Source organism: Diuraphis noxia, unplaced genomic scaffold, assembly GCF_037042655.1.
Source record: "Diuraphis noxia isolate RWA-SAM2 unplaced genomic scaffold, SU_Dnox_SAM2 contig0002, whole genome shotgun sequence".
Classification (NCBI taxonomy): Eukaryota; Metazoa; Arthropoda; class Insecta; order Hemiptera; family Aphididae; genus Diuraphis; species Diuraphis noxia.
In genome coordinates, this window is record NW_028301712.1 from 40,493,099 (window position 1) to 40,518,942 (window position 25,844).

Genomic DNA, 25,844 nt, shown 5'->3' on the forward strand with positions numbered 1-25,844 from the left:
TTTTAAATATGAAACAATACAGTAAGCACATTTACTTTCAAATAATTTAAATGAAGATGAACCCAACCTGGTTTAATGTTACGAATAGCCCTACGGGTTCTAAATTACACACATCATAATAATATACTACATATATCTGAGTAATAATCGAATTACTGTGATAGTTTGCTACTGAGTGGGTATTTCTAAATGCTCGTTCACAGAAAAACTACGTTCACATTACGTAAATATCACAGATACAATACAATATCTTTATCTGTATATAAGGCCCGAAGTTATACCCATGGACCAATGGACTTATGATCATAGGCGTGCGCAGACTTTGACCGCAGGGGGGGGCCTTTAAAAAGGTCCGAACTAAAGATTCTTGTATGATGATAATCGATTAATTAATAAAATAATAAATTAATCACATTTATATTTTATTTATACTATTAGATTAAAACTGGCTTTACTTTTTTTTTATAAAATCTAAAAATGTTCGCTGTCTAGTATAATATACATATCTATGCATTTATTAAAGAAAAAGCCGGAGGTCGCAGGGGGGCCGCGGCCAACCCAGCCCCCCTGTGCGCACGCCTATGCCTATGATTAATATGTGATATTTAAATACAATATAAGTATAATAATTAATAAGTTTATCAATGAACATAATATAATCGTAATAATCCAGTTTATAAATACACGAAATTTATTTCATATTAAATATGATATTCGACTGAACAACTTGGAATTTGGTACGTAGTTGTATAGGCCCATTCGGACTTGATTTTCCCACACTACGTCCGCAATGGCCCTAGTTCAGTAAATTAGCAGTTCAGCAAATTAGGTAGTACCCTTAATTTATTGTAATCAATATATTTTTATACATTTACACTTGATCGACAAAATGTTTTTCTCTAAAATAAATAAATTTTACCTTACATTTTATAGTTTGACATATATTTATAAATGCATTATATTATGTTGTATTTTATAAATTATTATTGTTACAATTAATTTACAATAAAATTATTTTATAAGCTTATTAATAAGTATAGTATAAACAATAAACTAATAACTATTGTAAAAATGTTTAACATATAGTGTATACAAATATTAATGAATTCATAATTCTTTATAAATGAATACTAGTCACATTCCTAAATTGTAAATTCCCAATTCTAGTATTCAATAAGCATATTTATGTATAATGTATATACTCGTATATATTACAAATTTACAAATACCATATGGCTATAAATTAATATAATCACAAATCATAAATTATATTAACGCTGTATTCTTGTATTTGAAAATTTACAAAATTAAAAATAGGCTCTAAATGCAATTATTATAAAATGTAAAGACAAAATAAATATTTAAAAATGAACACATCAGTATTTGTTAATTTTAACTGATGACCCATTATAACTTAGGTATTTTTACAATAGGAGTGATATATTTCTTAAACTAAAATACTTAATATATTTTTCGGATTAATTTTTAACGAAGGAGATGCTGTGATATGATGTATGTATAACATATGAATAGTATATTATAGATTTATAAATGTATTATAACTACAAGTTACAACTGATAACCAAGCTATTTTCACAGGGCGTTTGTATAATCAGTGGCGTGGCAAAGGGGATAATCGAGAGGTGGCCATCTCTCAATTTTATAAGGGGTGGGTGCAGTGGCGTATATAGGAATTAATTTCGGGAGGGGTTTATAAAAAAATTTATATAAGTATTATTATAAATTAACTTTATTTTAATAACAAATTATTTCTTTTATTTCTATTATTCATTTTTGTTTTATCCCGTGTTGCGCTGTTCGGTTTTAGTTGATACATTGATTAAACAAATTCGTAAGTGCCGTACTAACAAAAAAATTCGGGTGGGGGGGGGGGGGTTGAACCCCTAAAACCCCCCCTATATACGCCACTGGGTGGGTGGGTGGGTAATAATTTAGTTTTATAAGAATGTTGTACAACTCAACTCTATAAAAATACATAAAGCAAAGTAATCTTTAAAAAAATATTGTTTCATTTCGTGTTATTTTAATTTATTTTACAATTATCTGTATGATTATAAAATTGTTTGCAAGAGGCTGTGGTTCAATTGTGGGTAGGTGGGGGAGGGGGGAGGGAGATTTATTCTTCCAAAGTCTTTTTTTTTAAATAACCATAATTAAATTCCTATAAGCACTTGACTTTAAACAATTTTAAAATAAGAAAATAAAAATTTATTAATTGAGATTTATTTTTATTTTACTAGTTTAAAATTACGATACCTCAACAATATTATATACAATTATATATGAAAATAAAATTATACGGCTCATAGTTAAAACAATTTTGGAAACGATTATTATACTATCATTTACCTCATTTAATTTATAATAACAAATTAATATAATACTATGATATACGAAATTTAATGGTCAAGGGAGGTGATAGCCCCCATTAAGATGATAATATAAATTTATATAGCACGCCACAACCAATTCCAAATTACGCCACTGGCAAGAGGCAATCACTCCCCACCACCATAAATGTTTTTTCGTAGGATAACTTTTAAGAGAGAGAGATAAAAACCCAGTGTTCAAGAATAGCTGTTGATGGATGGCTGTGTGTGCCTTGGTATAGGTGGATAGGTTGTAGGGTGGGTATCGAAAAATGTACATACCTCTGATAATATTTGAGTTTGCCACGCCACTGTGTAGAATGGCATAATGTTAATACAATTGTTTGATTTAATGTACGTACATACGTTGTACTGTAGATTTTATCTACATTGTAGTACATAAATACAATATGTGGATGTATTAACAATGATAATGTAGGTATTGATAAATAGTTATAATTTTAAATTTTAAGATGCAATAACAATAATAATAATAAATATGTGTATTATAAGTAATATTATTATTGTTATTACTTTATTATGAGAGACGAGAGTTTGAATGCGATATCGTCAGAGAGAGCCGAACATTTTTTGTCCCCTGGTAAGCGTGAGGCTTACGGTGACCACGGACACGAGGAACATGATCAGGCCTACGCACGCCGTGACGAAGCGACACCAACACCTTTGCTTCTTCCCCACTTTGATCTTCTGCATCAGCTTTTCGGCTTGCTGCGTGTCCAACGTAAATTGCAATCCACGTAACATGGCGCCGCAATCCTATAAAATGAGACAAAACAAACGAACGGTAATGGTAAAAATGGTATTATATAGTATTTAGTATTTATAGGTACCTAAATAATTTAAGTATTCCAATAAACACCGAACTTTTGCAAAGTCAAAATGTCGATTAGATATTTTATAGATAGATGGATCGATTAGCATCAGAATGTTATAAATTTTAAAACCATATAAAAATTACAAATCGTATAGGAAATTAGAGATGCCATGAACTCTATACATCTAGCACATTGCACATGCAGTAACTCCCCACATTAGTAATGAAACTCATCAGCCAATGCGGTTGTACAATTATTTTTTGGATAGGAAGATTAAGTTGTTTTTATGAAATTCTATTAATATCTTTCATATTTTTACGTCAAGTACCTCTCTGACAATTCTTTTTTTTTTAAGTGAGAGGTTAAATAATTTTTAAAGGACTACACAACTGAAAAAAAATTTTTTTTTTTATATTTTTGTGAAATATAACTAAATAATAAAAGATTATTGGCACCACTAAAAATTGTTAGCGTCCAATATTTAGCCAGTTACGGGTATTTGAAAAATACGCGTGACGTCATAATTTCGCCGCCGCCGTTTACTCTGTACACGGTTTTAAGGGAATATTACAAGTCTCGCTGTTTAAACGCGTATAACTCGGCTAATAATAAATTTATTGATTTAGACCCTTATAATAATTTGAAGCTTTAGAACTAAATTTTTAATTTAATATTATTTTCTTGTAAAATTATTAAACGGTTTATTTATACGGAAGAAGAACATTTACGGCACGTGTCAAATAATTCAGATAAACACTCCCAAAATATAATAAAGCATGAATTATTACTAATTTTATTTGAATTATCTGTAAGTTGTTGTGATTGGTCATTATTATCACTTTCAGAAAATTCCTCAAACTCTTCATCTTCTTCTGACAAATCATCTTCCGATGGAAGATCAAACGATAATTCATTTACGTTGTCACGACGTAAATAGTCATTTTCGATGTCACATTGTATACCAACATCATTTGTACCAAATTTGATTTTTTTTGATTTTATTGTACTTGTAGAAGCACTATCAAAACTGCCGTCTACAGATTCACTTTCTGATATATATGTTTCGATGTTATTGCATGAATTGTTATTTTTTTTCGGTGTACTTGTTTTGGCAGTTACTGAATTTACCATATTTTGCAATTTTGTTCTAGAAGAACGTTGCGAACGGTTTAACGTTTGATTAGAATCCTGTTGTGAAAAAATAGTAGGGAAAACACCAGCATTTAAATGAACAAGGACCTTAGAATTCGGCATAAGTTTTTGACGAAGTAAATCAGATTGATTTAAATCATTTTTGTTAAAATGTTTTGAACATATTACAGCTGATTTTCCTGGAACGAAATTTTTTCTTTTACAGAATTCACTCCATTTTTTAAATCGTTTAGGAGATTTTTGTCTTTTAGGAAATGTAAAAAAATGTATTTTTTCTGGGCCTGTTTTAACACCTTCTTCACTATGATTAGAACAACCATAAACGGAACACAACATTTTAATAGGTGCAATCTTTTATTTTATTGTATAAATATAAACTATACTGCGCATACGAAAACTAAACATACGATTACACGAAACACGATGAGTACGCACTCGCGACGTACGACTGAGGCCTAGACGACGAGTAGACGACTAGACAGTATTATTTATATTAATTATTACAGTTTTTATTTTGATACACCACTGGGCAAATATTGTTATTTATATTACGATAAACACAACATTATACTAAGTTAAACAATACTGTAAATATTATCTACAAACATGTATAAATAATTAATATAGTTACATTTACACAATAATAATACGGTGCACAACAGTCCTAAAATAGTCTACAGTCGTATAAATAAATGTTTGTTTAATTTTTAATTGAATCATATGATGAACTTATTATTGTAAAAAACATGCAATAAAAGAAAAATTTGTGAACTTTAAATTATTATAAAGGTCTACATCAATAAATTGAGTATTAGCCGACTTATAAGAGATTAAACAGCGAAAGTTGTATTACTCCCGTAAAATCGTATACAGAGTAATCGGCGGCGGCGAAATTATGACGTCACACGTATTTTTCAAATGACTGCCGCAGGCTAAATAATAGTTGTAAATATATTTTAATGGTATCTCTGTTTTTATTTCACTTAATACTATATTTTAAAATAGACTTATTTTTTTGAGTGTTATGGTCCTTTAAGATACTAGTGCCATACAGTTTTTAAATATTAAGTTATAGATACTTAAAAGTTTGACACTCAACTTAAAAATTTGTTTTAACTGTTAAAAACTGAGAGGACTTTAATTTACACATTGAAATGATGATGCCTCCTGGAAAACTCTTGCCCACCCACAAGTAATCGTATGGGAATATAATATACGTAATATAATCGATAGAAATGTCTAAAATAATTTTTATTGTAGACATTTTTCTTTGTCTGACAAAAATGGAATTGTTGAGTCATCAACCACTTCCCATATATTATACGGTTGTCCGCAAGTTTTTATTGTATTATTAATATGGTTATACTTATAACACATATGACATGTGATATTAGCGCGTTTCAGTGTAGGTCTTAAGATCAAATATTTTTTACAGTTCCCTAACTTCTAAACAACTGCAATTGTATGTGGTACGTTAACCCCAGCTGTCATTCATGTATAGGCACTAGGCAGTAGGGTATTAATTATTTGTTAAAACGGGAACAATTATTATGAAATGATTCATTACATCTTACATGTTTATAAAAAAAATCTCCCAAACGATCATCAAATTGCTCGACAGCATTCCACCTTTCAAGCAATCTCGGCTCTCGAAATAAAATAATGGTTCGACAGTCTCAAGCACGTGTAATAATACATTTAAATAAAGCTATAATATTGTATGTTATAATTATGTATGTCGATGATCCACGCCGTTCACTCCAAGAATCAAGACGTGTTTAGAATGTTTAGATTAATCAAAAAGCGATAATAGGATACCTATCACCTATGTATAAACAGAACTGGTATATTATATCATCACCGAAACCACGTTGAATGCACAATGCATCGAGTCAAGATACGTGTGATATTGATTATTGACCAACAACAGCATCGTATGAATTATTTTGCAAAAGCCAAATAGGTTATTTGTACTATATTGTCTATACATATTATAATAGTTAGGTAGACATAAAATAACGACTTAAAATTATGCTAGTACAAGTAGTACATTAAATGTAGTACATGTCATGATACTTTAGGTTTTATGGCCGTGGCCTTACAACTGCGTACCGTGTATTAGCTCGAGGATCTAGTTACGAGACGCCGAGGTTTGGAATAGCATCCTCCCGGATCGTCATAAGGACCACTAGCACCGGACCCGAAGGTCTGCATCTTACTGATTTGGGTCAGCTGAGCTTACGCCTTAGGGTCCATCCTCTCACCAAGGTAGGGTGGTTTTGTTACTATCTAGCGCTGGTCCCACAACCACCGCGTTTCAGACGAGGTAGGTTTCTCAACCTTGAGGGGCACCGAGTGCAGAACGGCATGCCGGTCTGGCGTACGATAGGGCTCCCTCTCCCGCGGTACCGACGAGGTTTAAAGTTGACGTCGGTGGGTCGACGTCGAGAAATGTTATAATTAAAATAGGTTAAAATTAAAAGTGATGGAATAAACAAAATAAATAAATATTATAAATATTGACCATATGTAGGTATAACATTTTTTTGTTATTCGTCAATAATTTGTTCATAAATAACGGTTGTGATCACCCATATTATGCAAATTAACCATAATCTACAACTTATAAGTAAAGTAATTTTAACCATATTATTGGGAAAAGTTATGTTATATTTATTATTTACTTTATCTACTTATAATATCTACCGGCTACCGGTTACCACAATAACAACGCGACATTATAATTATTAAATTATATAGAAATAAAATTAAGATATTAATCGATTATAAATTTTTATTTTTGTATTACCATCATTTGTTTTTTGTCAACAATCTTTTTAGAAATATTTAGCCATGTAGGTTTAAGTATTATACTGCTATACCTACCTGCATACATAATATGTATATATTATATAACAGTGATAAAAATAAAAATAAAAATTATTTTGATAATTTAAAAATGTTATTATTCAAATAAAAAATTATACTAGTACAAAATATGTATCATATAATTGTAATAAGATTACAATTTTTAAGTCTTCTAGTTAATATTAGCATTAATTATACTGTTATATTAAATTAATTTTTTTAATAATTTACTAATCACGCGTTTTATTGATTTTTACTAAATAATTTTAAATACTGCAGCTTGTTCTGACGTTTTTTATTCGAATAATAAAGTTTAGACATTATCCGAATAATACAATTTAGAAATTATCTAAATAATTTTTTATTCGAACAATACTGTTTTTGAACATTATTCGAATAAATGTGAAAAAATCATTCGAATAAAATGTTATCTTAATAAAATTTCATTCAAATATCGCCCTGCTCTGCCAGTATCCATAAGACAACATTTTACTTTTTACTTTTCATGAGCATTTTTGAGTTTTTTACTTTTAATGTTACAAATTCACACAATTGATTCTTTCGTTAATTAGAATACAAAATATTTAAAATACATTTCATGAATCAATGTGATTAAGATTTGTAAAGTTGCAGAATCTACATTTAAAAGCAATATGGGAAAAATATCGAAACAAGGAAATATAATTCAATTCTTAATAATAAAATCTTCAGTTCATTCCAAAATCAATTTATTGTTCACTGCCATTTCAAACCACATTTTAAATTAATCACCATTAAGCAACCATTTACTACAGTCTACAGATTGTAAATTTAATTTTGAAAATAGATTTTACAATAAAATTATATCACTTTAATAAAACCAATGGTCAACCACAAATTATAGAATTAATTCATTTTTAACAAAACAAATTCATTTTAGAAATCAAAAATTTCTACTTCAAAAAGTTTTACTTATTTTTGAGGAAATACTGCAATTGTTATTTCCGAAAAAAAAATTGTCCTCATATATTTATCGCATTTACCTATTTCATTTTTTGCATATTAAAACGCATATGTTATGGTTTTAAGCATACTCATATTTTGTTTTAAAGTGATGGTTTAAGTCTTGAGACCTGATAATAAACAACAGAATAGGTTGGTAAAAAAAAAGATTGGCAGTTTATTCTGGCTAGCATTAAAGAAATTTAAATTTTCCCCTGAATATTTTAAATGATTATTATAAATAGACATTCACGTAAGTATTAAAGTAATGCATTTCACTTTTTTCCTACAAGTCAGTCTCTACATTTATTGTAAGCAGTAGCTGCTAATAATTAATATACTTAATAAAATAATAAGTAATGCTGCTAATGCTGGTTACTAGTTAACTGCTAGTTACAGTGTATTAATGTATTATATATACTTAGATGTCAGAACAGAATTTAATACTACATTTTACATAATTTTATGCGCCGATTTGTGTAGCTATTTAAAATAAATAATATGTATAGAACACAAATATTCATAAAAATAAGTCATCTTTATTAAAAATGTATAAGTTAAAACTAAAATTAATGCAAAGACTAGTAAAGAATAATCTCTATATTATATAGTTTTAGGTTCTCATTAGCATTTAAATATTGATATTTCGCATTACGTGGCATATTGTTTTCCCGATTCACTACTATATAAGAATGTGTCCTTCTGGTAATGTCGTTAATATTTTATCACTTTATTTAAAATCATTTAGACGGAAAATATATTATGTACTATAGCGGACTGTACATCATCTTATTTCCTGTGATAAATATTTAAGGCGTTTGGTACCGGTTCTGCAATTCCGAACTGTACATGCCTGTGTATATATTATAATATTATATATATATATATATGTATTTATGTATATGTCTATATGGCTCTATATATTGTATTAAGTTGTTCGTCTTGATCGCGTAAATACTTTTCATCGTTATATAACTGTATTTACATATTTCACTGAAATAATTTCAAGGAGCAAAAATAGGGTTTAAAAAAAACCTAAAAATCTAACCAATCTTGCCACAGATTGCCTACAGAATTATCTGAATAATTTGTGTTCACGATAGTTGATCCGATATTTTGAATATTTCTCACCCAAATATTATGGTTTATTAAATATAATGAAAATAACGCAGGAACACATAATTTTTAAGGAAATTGAAACTACCATAAGACAAATGTCAATTTAACGTTTGAAATTAGTCTACAAAGAATGTAGTAAGACGTGATCCTAAAAATAAGTTGTTGTGAAATTATGATATTTTATTTAAAACAAAATTTTTCTTGACAACCTATTCTTTTGAAAACAAAAAATAATATAAAATAAAAATTTAATTGTGCTTGGACATTTGAATTTCTTCTATAATTTTACCTTATAATTGAATACCTTTATATAGGAACTTAAAATTTAAAAAAACTAAACAAATTTAAAAATCTTTATGCCTTTCTAACAATTCCATTATACCTATTTAAAATTTATAAATTCAGTCAAAATATAAAAACGCCAAATCAAAGATAATAATATTATGTATAACCTAATGTCCTAATACCTATATATTGTTTTTGAAATAAATTTGCTCATTTTAAATATTATACATTTTAACCAATAGTCCCGGTATTTTTGTTGACATATAAAGAGATTTGTACACAAATTACGCGTATATGACATAATATAATTCTCCTGATGTAAGTACCGAACTATGTATTATGATTCGGATTCTTGCAAATATATTATGTACCCATCATATATATTATATATATATAATGCACACGCGCGACACGCACAGACTAGAATAAAAATGAATACGTGCCAGTTATATATATGCGACTATATTATAGTATTACCTAATACTCTATACGCCGAAACCACGTGCTGAAAACTACCTATTCCGTATTTATATACACATTTCACATACTAGGCCATATTAATATAAATTTATACGGACATAACAGGTGATCTGAGCTATACACATCACATGAGTCGACGACGTCTGAAGAATTGTCGGGGTTCATAAAAAAAAAAAAAACGAAAACAGAATTGAAATAACAGAAAATAACCCATTCTTACGCTGCTGTACAAGATATTATTTTTTCCACTTATAAAATGCACATTTACAACAAAGTTTAATATTGTATGTTTATAGTGATGTCCAGGTCTTGCACACATGTAACATAAAGCGATCATATACATAGTGTGATAAAATATACGGCCGTATTATACGAGTATAATGATATAGTCGATACAATAGACGTGGCTGCCACACGTGGTCTTGTTGTGGGTGTGCTGCAGCCAGGTTGAATGTTGTAGATATTATACCTACACGGTCTACTTAAATTCAAAACTACCTCAAAAATCACATCTTATAATATATTGCACACATCACGTTCCATATATTATAAATTATATGACTTATAGTTCTATCGTTTTATATCGAAGAAGATCATTCATTATTATTATTATTTCAATAATTATTATATAAAACATTTTGAAAACAATTTTTTATACACAATCTGAAGTTATTAAAAAACAAAATTTTGGAAAAATGATATATCTTAAAAATTTTCCGTTGATTTTATTTTTAAGTTTTTTAATTTTTTAAATGCAAAACATAATATAGGTACCTAAACTTATGAACATTTTCCGGTAAAACACGATTGCGTACGGTCTGTATCGACATACGCAATCGTGAACATTAAATGTTCACGATTGCGTACGATTTTTATCTGCAACTTTGAAGCACTGTTGCCATTTTCTTATACTTATTAAGAAACATATAGAGCGCGTGGCCCTAAAAATAAATTCTAATATGATTGACTTTGGAATTGTCCAAGATCGACCGGTCGATTGCGATCGACTGTTAAGCGCTCAATATTGTTCTATATTATAGAACATATAATTTAAAATTAATTGAGATTCGATAGGTGATATTTAATAGGCGATAACGAAATCGGTTATTTTACTAGGATATTTTAGGATACTCGCACTCGATAAAATATTATGAATACTACAGTATAGGTACCTATCATCATTTAATAACTCAGTGAATAACCGTCGTTGGACTAATCAACTTCATCGCGTGTTTAGTGTTTTTCGAGTGAAATATGGAATATTATTTTTAATTATTTTATTTTGTATACTATATTATAACATATTTGTCGAAAATTGAGATTTTTAAGTGGTACCAAGTATAACATTTTTTACTATATTATTTAAACATTTTATTATTTTTAATTATTTTATTTTGTATACTATATTATAACATATTTGTCGAAAATTGAGATTTTTAAGTGGTACCAAGTATAACATTTTTTACTATATTATTTAAACATTTTATTATTTTTAATTATTTTATTTTGTATACTATATTATAACATATTTGTCGAAAATTGAGATTTTTAAGTGGTACCATAGCTTAAGTCATAAAATTTAAATTTTACTGATCAAAAATAAAAACATAAATTTGGCAACGTTGCACAGTAAATCGTACGCAATCGTTTGACTTTTGGGGTAAATATTAAAGTTAATGGTTTAACGTACGCAATCGTGTTAACGTACGCAATCGTGTTCTCAAAAAGATACATCGTACGCAATCGTGTGGTACCCACATTTTCAACATTTTCAACAATTTCAATTTCGTAACCGGGAACAAAAAAATATTTATAAAACAATATAGTTCTGTAATGTCTTCTAGCAATTACCTACCTACATTAAAAATATATTTTCAAATACGTTAATGATTATTCTTTAAATGAATCATTTATAGTAAACCGGTGGTATTGAGTCGAGTTTCGAAAGGGGTGCGTATGTTCACTGTACAGTGCGTTCCAAGAATGTGCGGACAGCGAACAAAGGCCACAATAAAATAAGACTATTATGTTGTATTGTTGCGCAACGCGTTTGTTTGAATATTACGTAAAATTGGTTTTATACACAAGCATCATGCGCATGTGTAGGGAGGATACAGAGACCATGTCATATCGTCAAGGTCATCCGGAAAAAGTGGTCGCGGTCGACACGGTTAAAGCGGACTTGAGAAAGCAAACAGGAGGATTTTCGTCAAGAGATTCATCGTCGTCAAGTTGACATGTCCGAATCGAATGCATCATGAATCATGATTAATTCGTTTGATATACCACTGAAAAATGACCCCATTTTCGCGGACGATTATAATATCCTTTTGCTGTCATAGAGGGATGTTTGTCAAAAAATTATAGGAACATGCAGCTTGAACTTTTTAAGTAATATACCTACAGGCTACAGAAGTACTTTTTCAGGGCTCAGAAAAATATCGGATGGTATTTCCTCCTCGCTTTTGCATAAAATATGGACGAGTAAATAGTAATCAACAGGTATTATAGGTACAACCTAACCTATTATTCGCAAAACATAATAAACCTACCAAACTATTTTAACTAATTTATATGTTCTGCGTTGTATAGTATAAATTCAAATCAATAGGTGTCATATTAAAATGAAAACAAGTAAAAACCTATTATATTATAATATTATATGGACAAGAATACGGTAAAACATTCGATTATTTTGCTATTTATTACAAACAATTCATTTCGAAAAATTGCAAAATTTATCTGAGGAAACGAGTTAAGTTAAAAAATATCACCTTGTATAATCTATATATCATGTATGCAAATATAATTATTTATGTAGACATACTCACGTAGAAGTATATACAGGGTGATTATTTGAATGTAAGACATTCAATATTAAATTTATATGAAAATAAATATTGTTTTGTACTATTCTATTTAAATGTGGCAAATAGTTTAAATCACTTTATATTATAAAAATTATGTAAAAACATACGTTTAGAATCACACCGTATATATTCTTATATTATTTTTCGATATAAACCCATAGGATAAAGAATTGTATAATATTATAACATAATATAGGTATATACGCACTGCCCATTGTCGGACGATACGCTTATTTCCGACTTATACATGCCCCGACCACCTTGACGACGATTGTTTTTTTTTTACGTAAATACCGTTGGAATGCGCGATCAACAATTGTATTCTATAGATGAGAAATGTACATTTCGTTTTTTACGTACACGCAAACCTACCACGCGTATATTTTAATACATTATAATTCAAAATAATATAATACGACTACAACAGCTGCTGAAATAGGCGTAGTATGTACAGCAGACCGTGTGTACGATCTTCATCGAGCGTGGGACGCAAGAACGAATACCTAATTATGTTTTACTCATTTTTGAAAATACTGTTCCCTGACGAATGAAGAATAAAACGACCACGCTAAAGCCAGACTAACATTAAAATATATCTATACATTAAATAACACATGCACATACCTATTTTGACTTGCCCATATTTCAAAACGCCTATATAAACCTGGGGACTTTAACGATCAAAACCACAATGCCAAATCGTGTTGGAAAAAATATATAAAAAAGTTTAAAACATTTAAACGTCGCTGTGCAGTATGATGCACCATAATATATGGCTCTATAATATATAATATTACATAATAATATAGATTTTGAAAGATCTTGTGTTATTAAGCTGAACCCCAATTTCGACCTCCATCCCCTACTCGTATTATTCAAAAATACTGAACATATGTAGGTGTATCGTGCATTATGTTACAAATTTTATTTTTATGCAATGAATCACAATTCACATTCCTACGTACCTAATTATAATATTAATTATTATAAATGTAAAATGGTTTCAATTTATTTTTGCACATTCAGCAACTTTCGTTTTTTTATAATATTGTATATTGTAGTTATATTACTTATATTATATATAGATATTAGATTATTGTTTATCAGCTTCCGTTTTAAATCCATTCGTTTCCCATAGTGCAAAATGTTATAGCCGTTATTATTATACGTTATTTCTATATTATTATTATTATTATTATTATTATCTAACAAGTGGCTATATAGTTAGTTCTACGCACGTAATATGACTAATATATTATACATACTTATTATATTAACACGTATACACGGTATACCTAATATAACCATTGCAGCATTACAAGCATGTTACCTTCGTTTTCATATTATATATACCTATATACAACCTATACACATAATTTATTCTGTGGTCATTAAATGTAATAAGAATATAATAATGCTCAATAGGTACTAATATTGTTTAATTGGTTCTCAGAACACGGGGTCACAAGTTTACTACATAGGTAATTAGAAGGAAAATTAATTAGGGTATACTATATACATATATACACTAACATACATTTTTTGTAGTATTCTTGTTATATGGATATTGGATAGCCTAGTAGAAATGGTTTTGATAATATTCAATTAATTTTTTTGGTATCTATGTATAGTAACCTACCCTTAAATTTTATAAATTGTAATTTTAATCAATCTGACTATAAATTAAAAAGTTTTGGTTTTATCATAATTTATCACTGATAACATTTTCTTGGATTTTGAATGCTTAACACTTTAAAACGAAACTTATTTCAAAATATGTTTTTGTTTTGTAATAAAATATGATAAATTGATAACTTACCATTAATAAACAATTATAGACAATAGAAACAAAAATATAAAATATTAGGAATATTTTTCCTAATATTAATGGACTCAAAGCAAAAATTATGGAATACAGATCAGTGAATTCAGTACTGGAAGACAGTATAGATGATGCAGTTAATTATCCAGTTTTATTTCTCAATTCATTCAACCCTCCTGGATTTCCACTACATTTATTAATACCTATTAAAAATTGGTTGTCCTATAATGCTTTTAAGAAATCATAGTCCACCAAAATTGTGCAATGTGACACGTCTACGGAATACGGATTATTGGTCTACAAAAGAATTTGATTGAAGCTATTATTATGACTGGATCTGCAAAAGGTGAATCAGTTCTTATTCCTCGCATACCAATGATACCATCAGATTATCCTTTTCAATTCGAGAGAATGCAGTTTCCTGTAAAAGTATGTTTTGCCATGACAATAAACAAATCACAAGGGCAAACCTTGAAATTTGCAGGGATCGATATACGAGATAAGATTGTTTTTCACATACCTACAGTACATTCAGTACGCCCACGAGTTTAGTTATTTTGGCACCAACCAGATTTATAGCTATTGTAATTTATAGAGAAATATTATATTAACGGTAAAAATCAGCTTAATAAATAATTAATATAATATTACATATTTTTTTAAACAATCTTATTTAAATTTAATTTAAATTGACAATATTTAATCTTACCAGATAACAACAATTAATAAACCCGACAACGACGGATAAAATTCAGCTAGTTTTATTTTAATTTATTTATGCATGGGCTATTGCCTATTTGTCGTCGTATTTTTGAGTGAAACAAAATACAATAGAGACATACACAGTGGAACATACAAAACAAATAAAAACTACCTATACCAATACATATAAAATATAGGTTAACGTTAATCTAACATAACCTAACGAGAATTTATTGTATAGTATTTAAACAAAATAAATTCCTATTAATTTAAAAAATCACAATTTTATTTGCATTTCAATTCAATTTTAAAATACTTAATAAAAGATGTCCTCCTATTATAAAAGTAATTCACTCTATTATACTGCATTATGCATTTAGCATGTTGTTTCATGTAGGAATATCATTTTAATCTGCATAATTCGTATAATGTGCATAGGAGCTATACACAATTTAAAAAATAATAATTTGTCATCTTTAATGTTAATAAATATAATAATGATTTAATATAAATAAAACAATTATTGAAAAAAAAAAATATTGATCCAAAAATAAATAATTACGGGTAGGTACCTTAATAACAAAATTTAAAAATGTATTGGCTATCCACATTTTATTGATTGTCAAAAACTGAAAAACACAATACGTCAATACCTAGATACATTGTTCCTAACAAAATATTATGCTATTTATAAAAAATATCTAGGTATTTTATTAGCACTTAGTATATAGAATATAGATACCTATTAAAGAAGTTAAAAAATTATATAATCAAATAACAAACATGTTTCACACTCTTATACTTACTTAAGGTACATTATATGACAGATGTAGAAAAAAACGAAATAGGCTATAATAAGTATAATATGAATTTTTTAACAAATAGTTGGTATATTATGTCAGAATAAGACATGTAACTAATGGTAAGGTTAATTATAATTTATAGGCTATGTACCACGTCAATCTGTCCTTATATGTACCAAAAACTTAACCTTTGGTGAAAAGTCGATTATTTTACACGAGACATTTAACCTTTATACACGCAGCTCTTCCACCCGCTGGTTTTAATTTCTTTTCGCTTTCATTATAATTCTCACGTTTCATACAGACAACATAATAATTAATCATGTATTTTTAATTATTATACATGATATATGAACATTGTTAAGAGTGTTAAGACACATTTATTCATTATTGTACTTGTATACCTACAAAGTATTTAAGTAGTGCATATGTATATGTTATGATCGATTTGACTTAATTTTTATAAACCTATTAAGTGTTGACATGTTGTCATGCTATTATAGTGTATTGTATATAGATATTAAGTTCACTTTCACGCAGATATTAAAACAAACCTGTATTTTAAAAGGAAATAATGGATGATATCATGCACTTGTTATAACAAAAATAAAAATTTTTTAGTATGTGTTATTTTATTTTTACATCTTTAGTTACTTCCAATAAATTGAAGTAAATTACAAGAATACAATTGCTAATTGCTGGTTGTAAATTATGTTTTTATACATAAATAATACATATTATATACCTTAAACATAAGAAATGTACCTTTTAAAGTTTCAACATCACCTTAAACTGCCTGTCAATATTACTAATAAGTTATTAGTAATCACAATATATAGCGAACATAATAATCAATCTATATATTAGTCAATTTCCTATTTGTATTTCGGTATTGGCTATGATAAGTATAAGATCAATACCGATCATTCAATGTGGCCATGCTAGACATTCTGTGTTGTCCTATCCTTCAAAAGTCTTACTGTTGCCTATCTGGAGAAAGGATTTATCCTCAAAGTTAGAAGAGTCATTCAGGATCTTCTACAAAATGGCGGAGGAGACCCTAACTCCAGGAGAGCGAAAAAGGGTTCACCAGGCAGTGTAGAGGCTGCTGGAACTAAATCTAGTATGGGCTTCGATAGTGGCAGGCTTTAGCCGCCTCAAGAAAAGGATTTCATTACGTTACGTCTAGGACTGCTGGCTTAGGCCGGTCTAAGAACTGAGAAGAGGTTCTGTTTAACGTGACGTCCTTGGCAGTGAACTTAGGTCGGTTCACGAATATTTTTGTCTTACAAATAAATAAGATACATATTGTATGTATTTAAATTCCTGTGAGGACATAAGCAGAGCACTCTCGTCTATCCTCATGCTAGCGGTCAGTTTAATTAGGTGTAATTGGTTTTCAGCTCTCGAAATGCTCGTTATTCACTTCTACCTCAGCGCACGCTGTGGAAAGTGGACTTTGACCTTATGAGAGCTTACCTATAAGTTGCATATATTATTGTTTTTTTTTTTTTTTTTTTTTTTTTTTTTTTTTTTTTTTATATATATATAAACGATGCTACATGGAGAATAGGTCACGTGAAAATAGTTTAGCTCTCATGTATAGTGATGCCATATGGAAAAAAGGTATATAAGATTATGTTCACGAATTGCGTTTCCAATTAAACTAAAAATGTCAATACTTGATAATTATTGTTCATTGTACCAATGAGATCGCACCGTATTTTTTCTATCGAATAGTTACAGATTTACAACCTATACTTAAGTTATACACACTTAACGAAGGTTTGAATTATATTAATTATTATCCGTATCCTAATACCTTAGTCTTAAAAAAGAAATAATATATGATTAATACGGAGGAATTGCAAGAAAAATACATTAACAATACACTAAGTTTACAGCTCAGTCAAGTCTGCAGAATTATAATATGTTATTATTTTATGAGAGTGAGAGTAATTTTATATGTAATAGTGTACCTAATAGTGTAATAGTAGGTAGGTAGTAGGTACCTATATAAACAATATTAAAATATCCACAAATATAAGCATAATACATAATTTATAGCTTTCTCGTTTGGTTCCGTTATTAAATATAACTATTCAAATTAAAATATGTATATTGCGTAGACACGCCATACACATAACACTATTATATGTATTATGATACTACTCAATGTACAATTGCCAATTGATACATTATTTTTTGAATTAACAATTAACTGTTATTAGACGTATTATTATGTATATTACGCATATCCAAAATTATATTTTAGTTGCTTGGTGATGAGGCGTGGTTGTACACTCAATCTGTGAAAATACACTGCAGAGCGTACGTGCCCGCCGAAGTTTATAGCTCCCGGATGGATGACCACCCGGAATTGTTAGCAACATATCCTTGCCACACATACATAAATGTTATAATCCTACCAAATTAAAAACCTCCGAACAAATACACAAAAAAAACCCCTACCGTAACACTCCGCGCCCAACAGTCTATGTTCGTGGGTTCCCCTAAATAAATTTAAAAAAAAAATTTTATTTTATACAAAATTTAAAAAGCGAATTGTGTTTGTTCGTAAAATATATGGATTTCCAAGACTAGTATAGAGTGTATAAGTTTGGGTGGCGGAAAAACAAATCAATGATTTTAATGCTGTTTCCAAAAATAACGTGATTAGAAAACATAACTAATCATGCAGATGGTTACGGATTAACAGACTGAAAAGTGTTTTGTTCGTTAATAGTTTATGATCTCGCTTTATTATTATTATTTTACAGTCAGTAGGTACTTGTTAAAAAATACAGTATTACTGTGAAGTAAAACGTACCATTTATTACTCAGGATTTTAATCGTGGTTATTGTCCGTTTTCTATGGTGTGTAAGCAAATAATTTTTATATGTATGCGTATAATAATGTAAAGGTATGTATATTAAGTGTATTATTAATAGCAATCATTTGGCCATGACATACTCCAGATTTAAATTGTTTTCAATTGCACAAACATACATATTTAACTATCTGTGATATATAACTATTAATATTTGAATATTTTGTAAATTTAATGTGATTTTAAGGAGAAAAACAATTATGTTTTGATAAAAGTTAAAATATTAAGCCATTATCATTATGACTGGCAAATAATGCAGTTGGTCCAGAAACAATAGTGTCAGCTGATTTCAGCCACAACAATAATCCTGAACAATACGTACCTAGGAACTTGGTAATATCAAAACAGATGAAAATACAAATTACAATTTCATGAATTCAATCCAAAATTTAGAATATTTTTATACAGTAATTCGAAAGGTTGGACAAATACATATATAAATCCTACATATCCGTGAAATTTCATATATATTAGAAATAAGAATATGTGTTATTCATTAGTCATTAATATATACGTAATTAGATAGACGATATAAAATTATAAAGGAATGGAGATATTATGGAGTATTTCAATCTTCAGTGTACCCTGTCCCGCCAAATTTAAATTTTAAACTGGTATTTAACTCATTAGGTCCTAAAGATCACAAAATATATCTTGGTAACCTCAGTATAAATTTGAGTCTCCATAGGATATATGTGTAACATTGTTTCAAATACCTATGCAATTACACTACAGTACTACACGTATAAATGCAAATAATTGCAATTACTGCGTCGCGGTCATAGAGTAGAACAGATAAAAGTAAAAAAATAAAAATGCAGTGTAAACTCCCACTGATTCAAGATCTGGCCGTGTTTTCGATATCATAATATTAATATGTTAAAATATAATAACATGTGTGGCTGTAGTATTTTTTGTTTATATGGAGCAATTTCCCATGGCAGTATTATAAGCTGTTTATATAAAATTATAAACACTATTATATTATAATAAATTTTAATTTATTAAAACGAGTGTTAATGTACGAGTATAAATACATGGTAATTGGAAACAAGTCGATACCGTGACCTGCAATATTTTATGGCAATATAATAAATTATTACTAGGTACAATATATTCGGGTGTAGGTATTATACTAAACGTTCACTCATCATAATAATAACATTCTAATAAATTATTTTATATTATATTATATTCCGTTCTCAACACACAACGTAGAGTACCTACTTTTGCGAGCTTATACCTAACTGATCGTATTTTTTTATTACACTGTTTTTTAATCATTCACTCCAATGTCATCCGCACGTTATAAATAATTACGCATAACGCCAATAAGTGTTAAAATAAATTTGTGGTGGTTTTTATTTATGTGCTGTATATTGCGTGTTAGCTTATGAATTATAATCAATCATACTCATATTAGGCTACAACACACTAAAGCAAAAGTCTGTTTTTAATATAATATTATAATTGTATAATACGATAAGCTTCTTGTATTACAATATACTACAGTGAAACCTCTAAATACTGGACACTCTCAGTCGCTTAAATGTCGTCCGCTATTAAGAAGGAAAATACAGTGAGTACACATTTCACCGTTCCCAAAATTCCGTCCGCTATTTGGAAGTGTCCGCTATTGGGAAGTGTCCGTTAAAGGAGGTTTCACTGTATATTATACATCCACAAATAAAATTATTAACATTAAGTAGCTACGTCGCTGGAAATTTATTTTGAGTAAAATTCTTATAGCCTATAGGCGTATGTCTTTCTGGTCAATTTGTAAACGTTAGTGTGCCCGCACGACAGAGTTTTGGTTTATTGTATTTATTATTTGCAAATATATTTTACACATACACAAAAGCATAAATCTGCTTTAAAAACACCTATTTTGTTGTTTCTGACATTAAATGATACCACAAAAAACAGTTTATGAAAATAGATCACACTTTGATACGAACAATATGGGTTAGGTATAATTTAAGAATTTTACGAACGCATGAACTAAAACCAATTTGTAAGATTTAAAAAAATAAAATTAGAATATTATCACTACTATAAGTAGTATTATACAGGCCAAATTTACTGTAATAACATAATGTATTGTACTAGCTGTAATAACATAATACATTGAAATGTATATTGTATAGGTACCATACTCATTCATAATATGATCCAAATGATGTTATACTGTTTATAAAATATATTAAAAAATAATATAGCCATTTTCAAAATTAAGAACTGAGTTTTTATTTACCGATTATTAGTAGGTATAGACACTAATAATAGTCTTGCGTGCATAATATAACAGAATGAATAATAATAATAATAAAAAAAAGACGGCAGACAGTATACTTAATTACGTCTATTGGTCTAGAATAATGCAAATTGTCATTTGTTATAATATTATAAGTATATTTACCTAATACAAACGAAATATTATTACAATAGATTTATATTAATTCAAACACATTTCATTCATAAACAAATTCATTTATTGGCGTTATGTTTAAACATGTACTACGTTACTACGTCTAAAATACCTGCAGGAAATATATTCGCGTTCCATTTGAATGCAATTTGTATATATTCTATATGATGGTCATGCTATGTAATACTCTATGATTATATATAGTTGCATACTTATATAGATAATATCGAGGTGGAAGAAACTAATTAAAAATGATACTGATAAAAATATTAACTCACACATGTTAAAATAATATTAATAATATATATTATACTTTCCCTGTCAATAACACTATACCATGTTGCTTGATCAGTGTCGTACGCAGAGGGGGGGGGGGGCGATATATCACTCCATGTGCTTTTTTTTTTTAGAATTACTGTAAAAGCCAGAAGAATGAATTTCCGCCTTGACTAAATTTTTTTTTATATACCTAATAATAAAGATTGAAAATAATATATTTTTATTAATGACATCCCCCCCTATACCAAATTCCTAGGCACGCCACTATGCTTGATAGTATGCAAATTTATTTTGTACACTTCATATTAATATAATAATGTATCGCCATTATGTATGTATATCTATATTTTTGTGTGCGAAAGATATATAAAATAAAGGTAGTACTTAACATTTGAGTTTTAAATACCTATTATTTATCTATCCATATACTATGATAAGGTCTACGTATTCTATAACGTATAAAAAAATAACGTTAAAGTCTGCAATCATTGGCGCAAATAAACACAAAAATATTATAGTGGCGTATGCCGTATGTACCCAAAAATTGTATACGAAGTAAAGTCGTGAGAGGCTTTACCCTTCACACTTCTCATATATCGGTATTCCTCCTTATAATCATTACATACAGTGATAGAAGTATGAAATATTTCACTATGAGATCAAATATTTCACAAAAACGTAAAACATTACAATTTTTTCCATACAAAAATTAATGATGATCATTTATCAATAACTTAATGATCTAACCAAAAAAAACTACCATTAACGAGTAGCTAGTAATTATCTCCCCTAATATAATAAAATATTGAAAGTAATTTATGACAATTAAACTTAATATTAAAAAAAAAAATTATTATGACTGAAAGTATTATAAATAAAAGATAAAAACCAACTTTGTGTTTGTATAGACCTGTAAATAATTTGTAGAAAAATTAATTCTTTTTAACTTATTTTAAAATATACATTTCTAACTTCTTAACAAAAAATTTGAATTAGGTACAAAATTCTGTTGAGATTCGAGGTGCTGGCATTAAAATTCAGCGTGGTAAGCTCCCTTCGATTTACGCCAATGTAATTGCAGTTGCTGTTATATTTTATTTGTTGGAGATAAAAATCTACGATGTTTTTAGTTCAAGAAAATTTCTTATTGTGGCATACTAAAATGTATTTGTACTTTGGTCTTTATATTATTATAATAGAAGGTGATCATTTAATGTGACGTTTGCTCTACAAAATAACACGAGTAACATTCTTATATGTATTTATATAAAGGCAAACGAAAAACGTGTCCACTACAACGCAAGGCCTCACAATATACGAATATTTATTTAAGTACCTACGAAAGTATAACCCAACTCTACCTGGTTGGAAATCATGTGGTTTACATGTGCACGTTTAACTGAGTACCCGCTATCATGAATAGTCGTATTAAAGATGTTCGTTTGTAATATTGGTCAATAGGTCGACGTATAGGTTTTACAACCATAATATGTGCCTAGTGCCTAGATATTTAATTCTACAAATATAAAAATTAACATATTATTAAATTAATATTATTTAAACACAAATTTATTACTCATCATTAGAGTAGCCGTATATAATTTTATTATTATTATTTAATATTCCCTGAGGGCCTGAGGTAAAATATTATATATTTTGAACGTATCATTGAAGGACTGAAGTATCAATAAACGTTGTATATAATGGGTAATATAATAGAAAGGGTTATAACGCATACAATAAATTACTATAGTTGTCAAATAAATGATGTGTTTAGCAGAATATGTTATAGAGATTCTTAAAAAAAATTATTTATATTGTTATTTAAATTCAAAACTCAGTAAAATGCATTAGTGTTTAGGCGTGTTTTGACTTATTAGAGTGTCCTTAAAACAAACAAAAAACTACCTAAGAAATACACAATCAGCTAGTATAACCTATACGGCCTTGCTTCAGAATCAAGCCTGTTGTATTTAGTGTACATAGCAAGAATATCAATATCTTAGAGTACCTACCTCATAATGAAATAAAATATAATAAACAAATGTACAATATAGATATCAGGCGCTATATTATTCGGGAAGCATTCCGCATGGTTTAAACGTATTAACATTAACTTAAAATAATAAAAAAAATATTTAAAAATGAACCGTTTTATTTAAAAAAATAAACAATTACGGTAGTTCGTTTAAAAATTAAATAAATCATATCTTATCATATATATTATGCATAATGTAATAATATAATAATAATATTTTATATTGAACTATATATTCAATATTGAAATATTACGAAACATAGACTGAACCTATAATCATTGTGCGTTCGTCCGGTTATCAACATACTATTGATATCTAAGCATTCTGTAATCTGTTCTGAAGTGACGGTCGAATGAATTATTTTTTTAACACACAGAATTAAAACAGAATATCGATCAAGATGCATTCTCTACTGTCCATCAAATGAAAAAACCATTTCACACTTGACATGCTGATAGAGGGATAATATTATATAAAGGAATATGCTGGTAGGTAACTACTCGAAAGCAATTTTCATCATCGCAGACGATATGGGAACAAGGATTTTAATTATTATTTTGAAACCTTTTGCAGCCAAATTTTGATGAAAATCATATTATTATTGCTTTATGCTTTATGCAAAAAATAAAGAATATCAACTATACCTATTTTAATCGCGTTTCATTAGAAAACAAATGATTTTCAACGAATAAATTACATAAATAGTAATAGACATTGGTATTTTTTTTTATAGTAACTATATAGTTTTAGATTCTGAGGAAAAAAATTTTGATATTTATAAATTTTCCAGTCGTAAGTAATGCCTAGTTTAATAGCCACCGAAGTAGGTAGGTTTATGTTTATATTTTCCCGCGTTAAATATGCCGTCATGCGGAACACGTGTGTATAACGCGCACGGAATCTCACTCTCTCACTATCTTTCTATATCCCTCCTTGCCACTCTTTTTCTATACATATTATTTTTCATACAAGTCCAATAATAATAACAGTGTGGATTGAGATAAGTCGTCGCAGAGCGGATAATAATAATAATGACAATAAATTATTATTATATTATTATTTGCAGCGCTCGGTTCACCGCGTGATCGACGTCATACAGGTTACCCAGCGGCCAGCAGCCCAGTATTTATATATTATTTACCTACCTATATGTATACTATGGTAGTACGGTGCCTGACTCGGGTCGAGCCGGTGCACTCCCAAGGCCACAACGTGCTTTGCCATTTTCACATCGCCTCTCCCGTAATTTGGGTCAATTCGAATCGCTTCCAAGGCTCGCGTGTGTTTCGAAACTCCATATTCGTTTAGTTATTTATTCACACAAATATAATATACGAATACGGTTTTACTTACAATGCTCTCTTTTCATTAGTTTTTAACCATTTTCGACTTTCGTGGTCCTCGTAGACACATTATTACGATATTAAACGGCATGCTTACGTATATAGTTTATGGTGCACGTACATAAGTATACACATATAGTATGCGTTTCAAATCGATTTATGATCATCTATACGACTATATCTTATTATATGCACATAGCACACGTAGAAACGATTAAACAAAATATTTAAAAAAAAAAAAATAAACAATCGCATCTAAATTTGTCTCCACAGTCACTCGAGAGGCTATAACGTGATTATTTGTACTTATAGAAGAACATTTTTATGACCACAAACGAATGTGCTGATTACGTCAGGTTTTTATTGATAATATGTTCCATAAAAATTATTCAATAATGATAAAATAAAAATAAAACCAATAAACAGGTATAATAGTATGTACTAACTAAATGTACGAGTATATTCGGGTAGGTTAGAACTTAGGTATACTTATAGGTACCTACGCCTCCTTATTTGTTTTAAAATTGAATTTTATTTGTGACTTAACGAAGATTAA

At 28.7% G+C, this 25,844-nt stretch overlaps 1 protein-coding gene across 2 annotated transcripts in view; it reads right to left on the bottom strand.

Moving 5' to 3' along the window:
- Positions 1–1,945: 1,945 nt before the first annotated feature.
- Positions 1,946–25,844, bottom strand: part of LOC107164394 (uncharacterized) — a 56,854-nt gene continuing 32,955 nt past the window's right edge. For both annotated transcript variants that reach the window (XM_089220569.1, XM_015512204.2), the window contains exon 4: positions 1,946–3,167. In XM_089220569.1, coding sequence (XP_089076695.1) covers positions 2,961–3,167 — 207 coding nt within the window. In that variant the 3' untranslated portion in view covers positions 1,946–2,960. The remainder of the gene's footprint in view (positions 3,168–25,844) is intronic.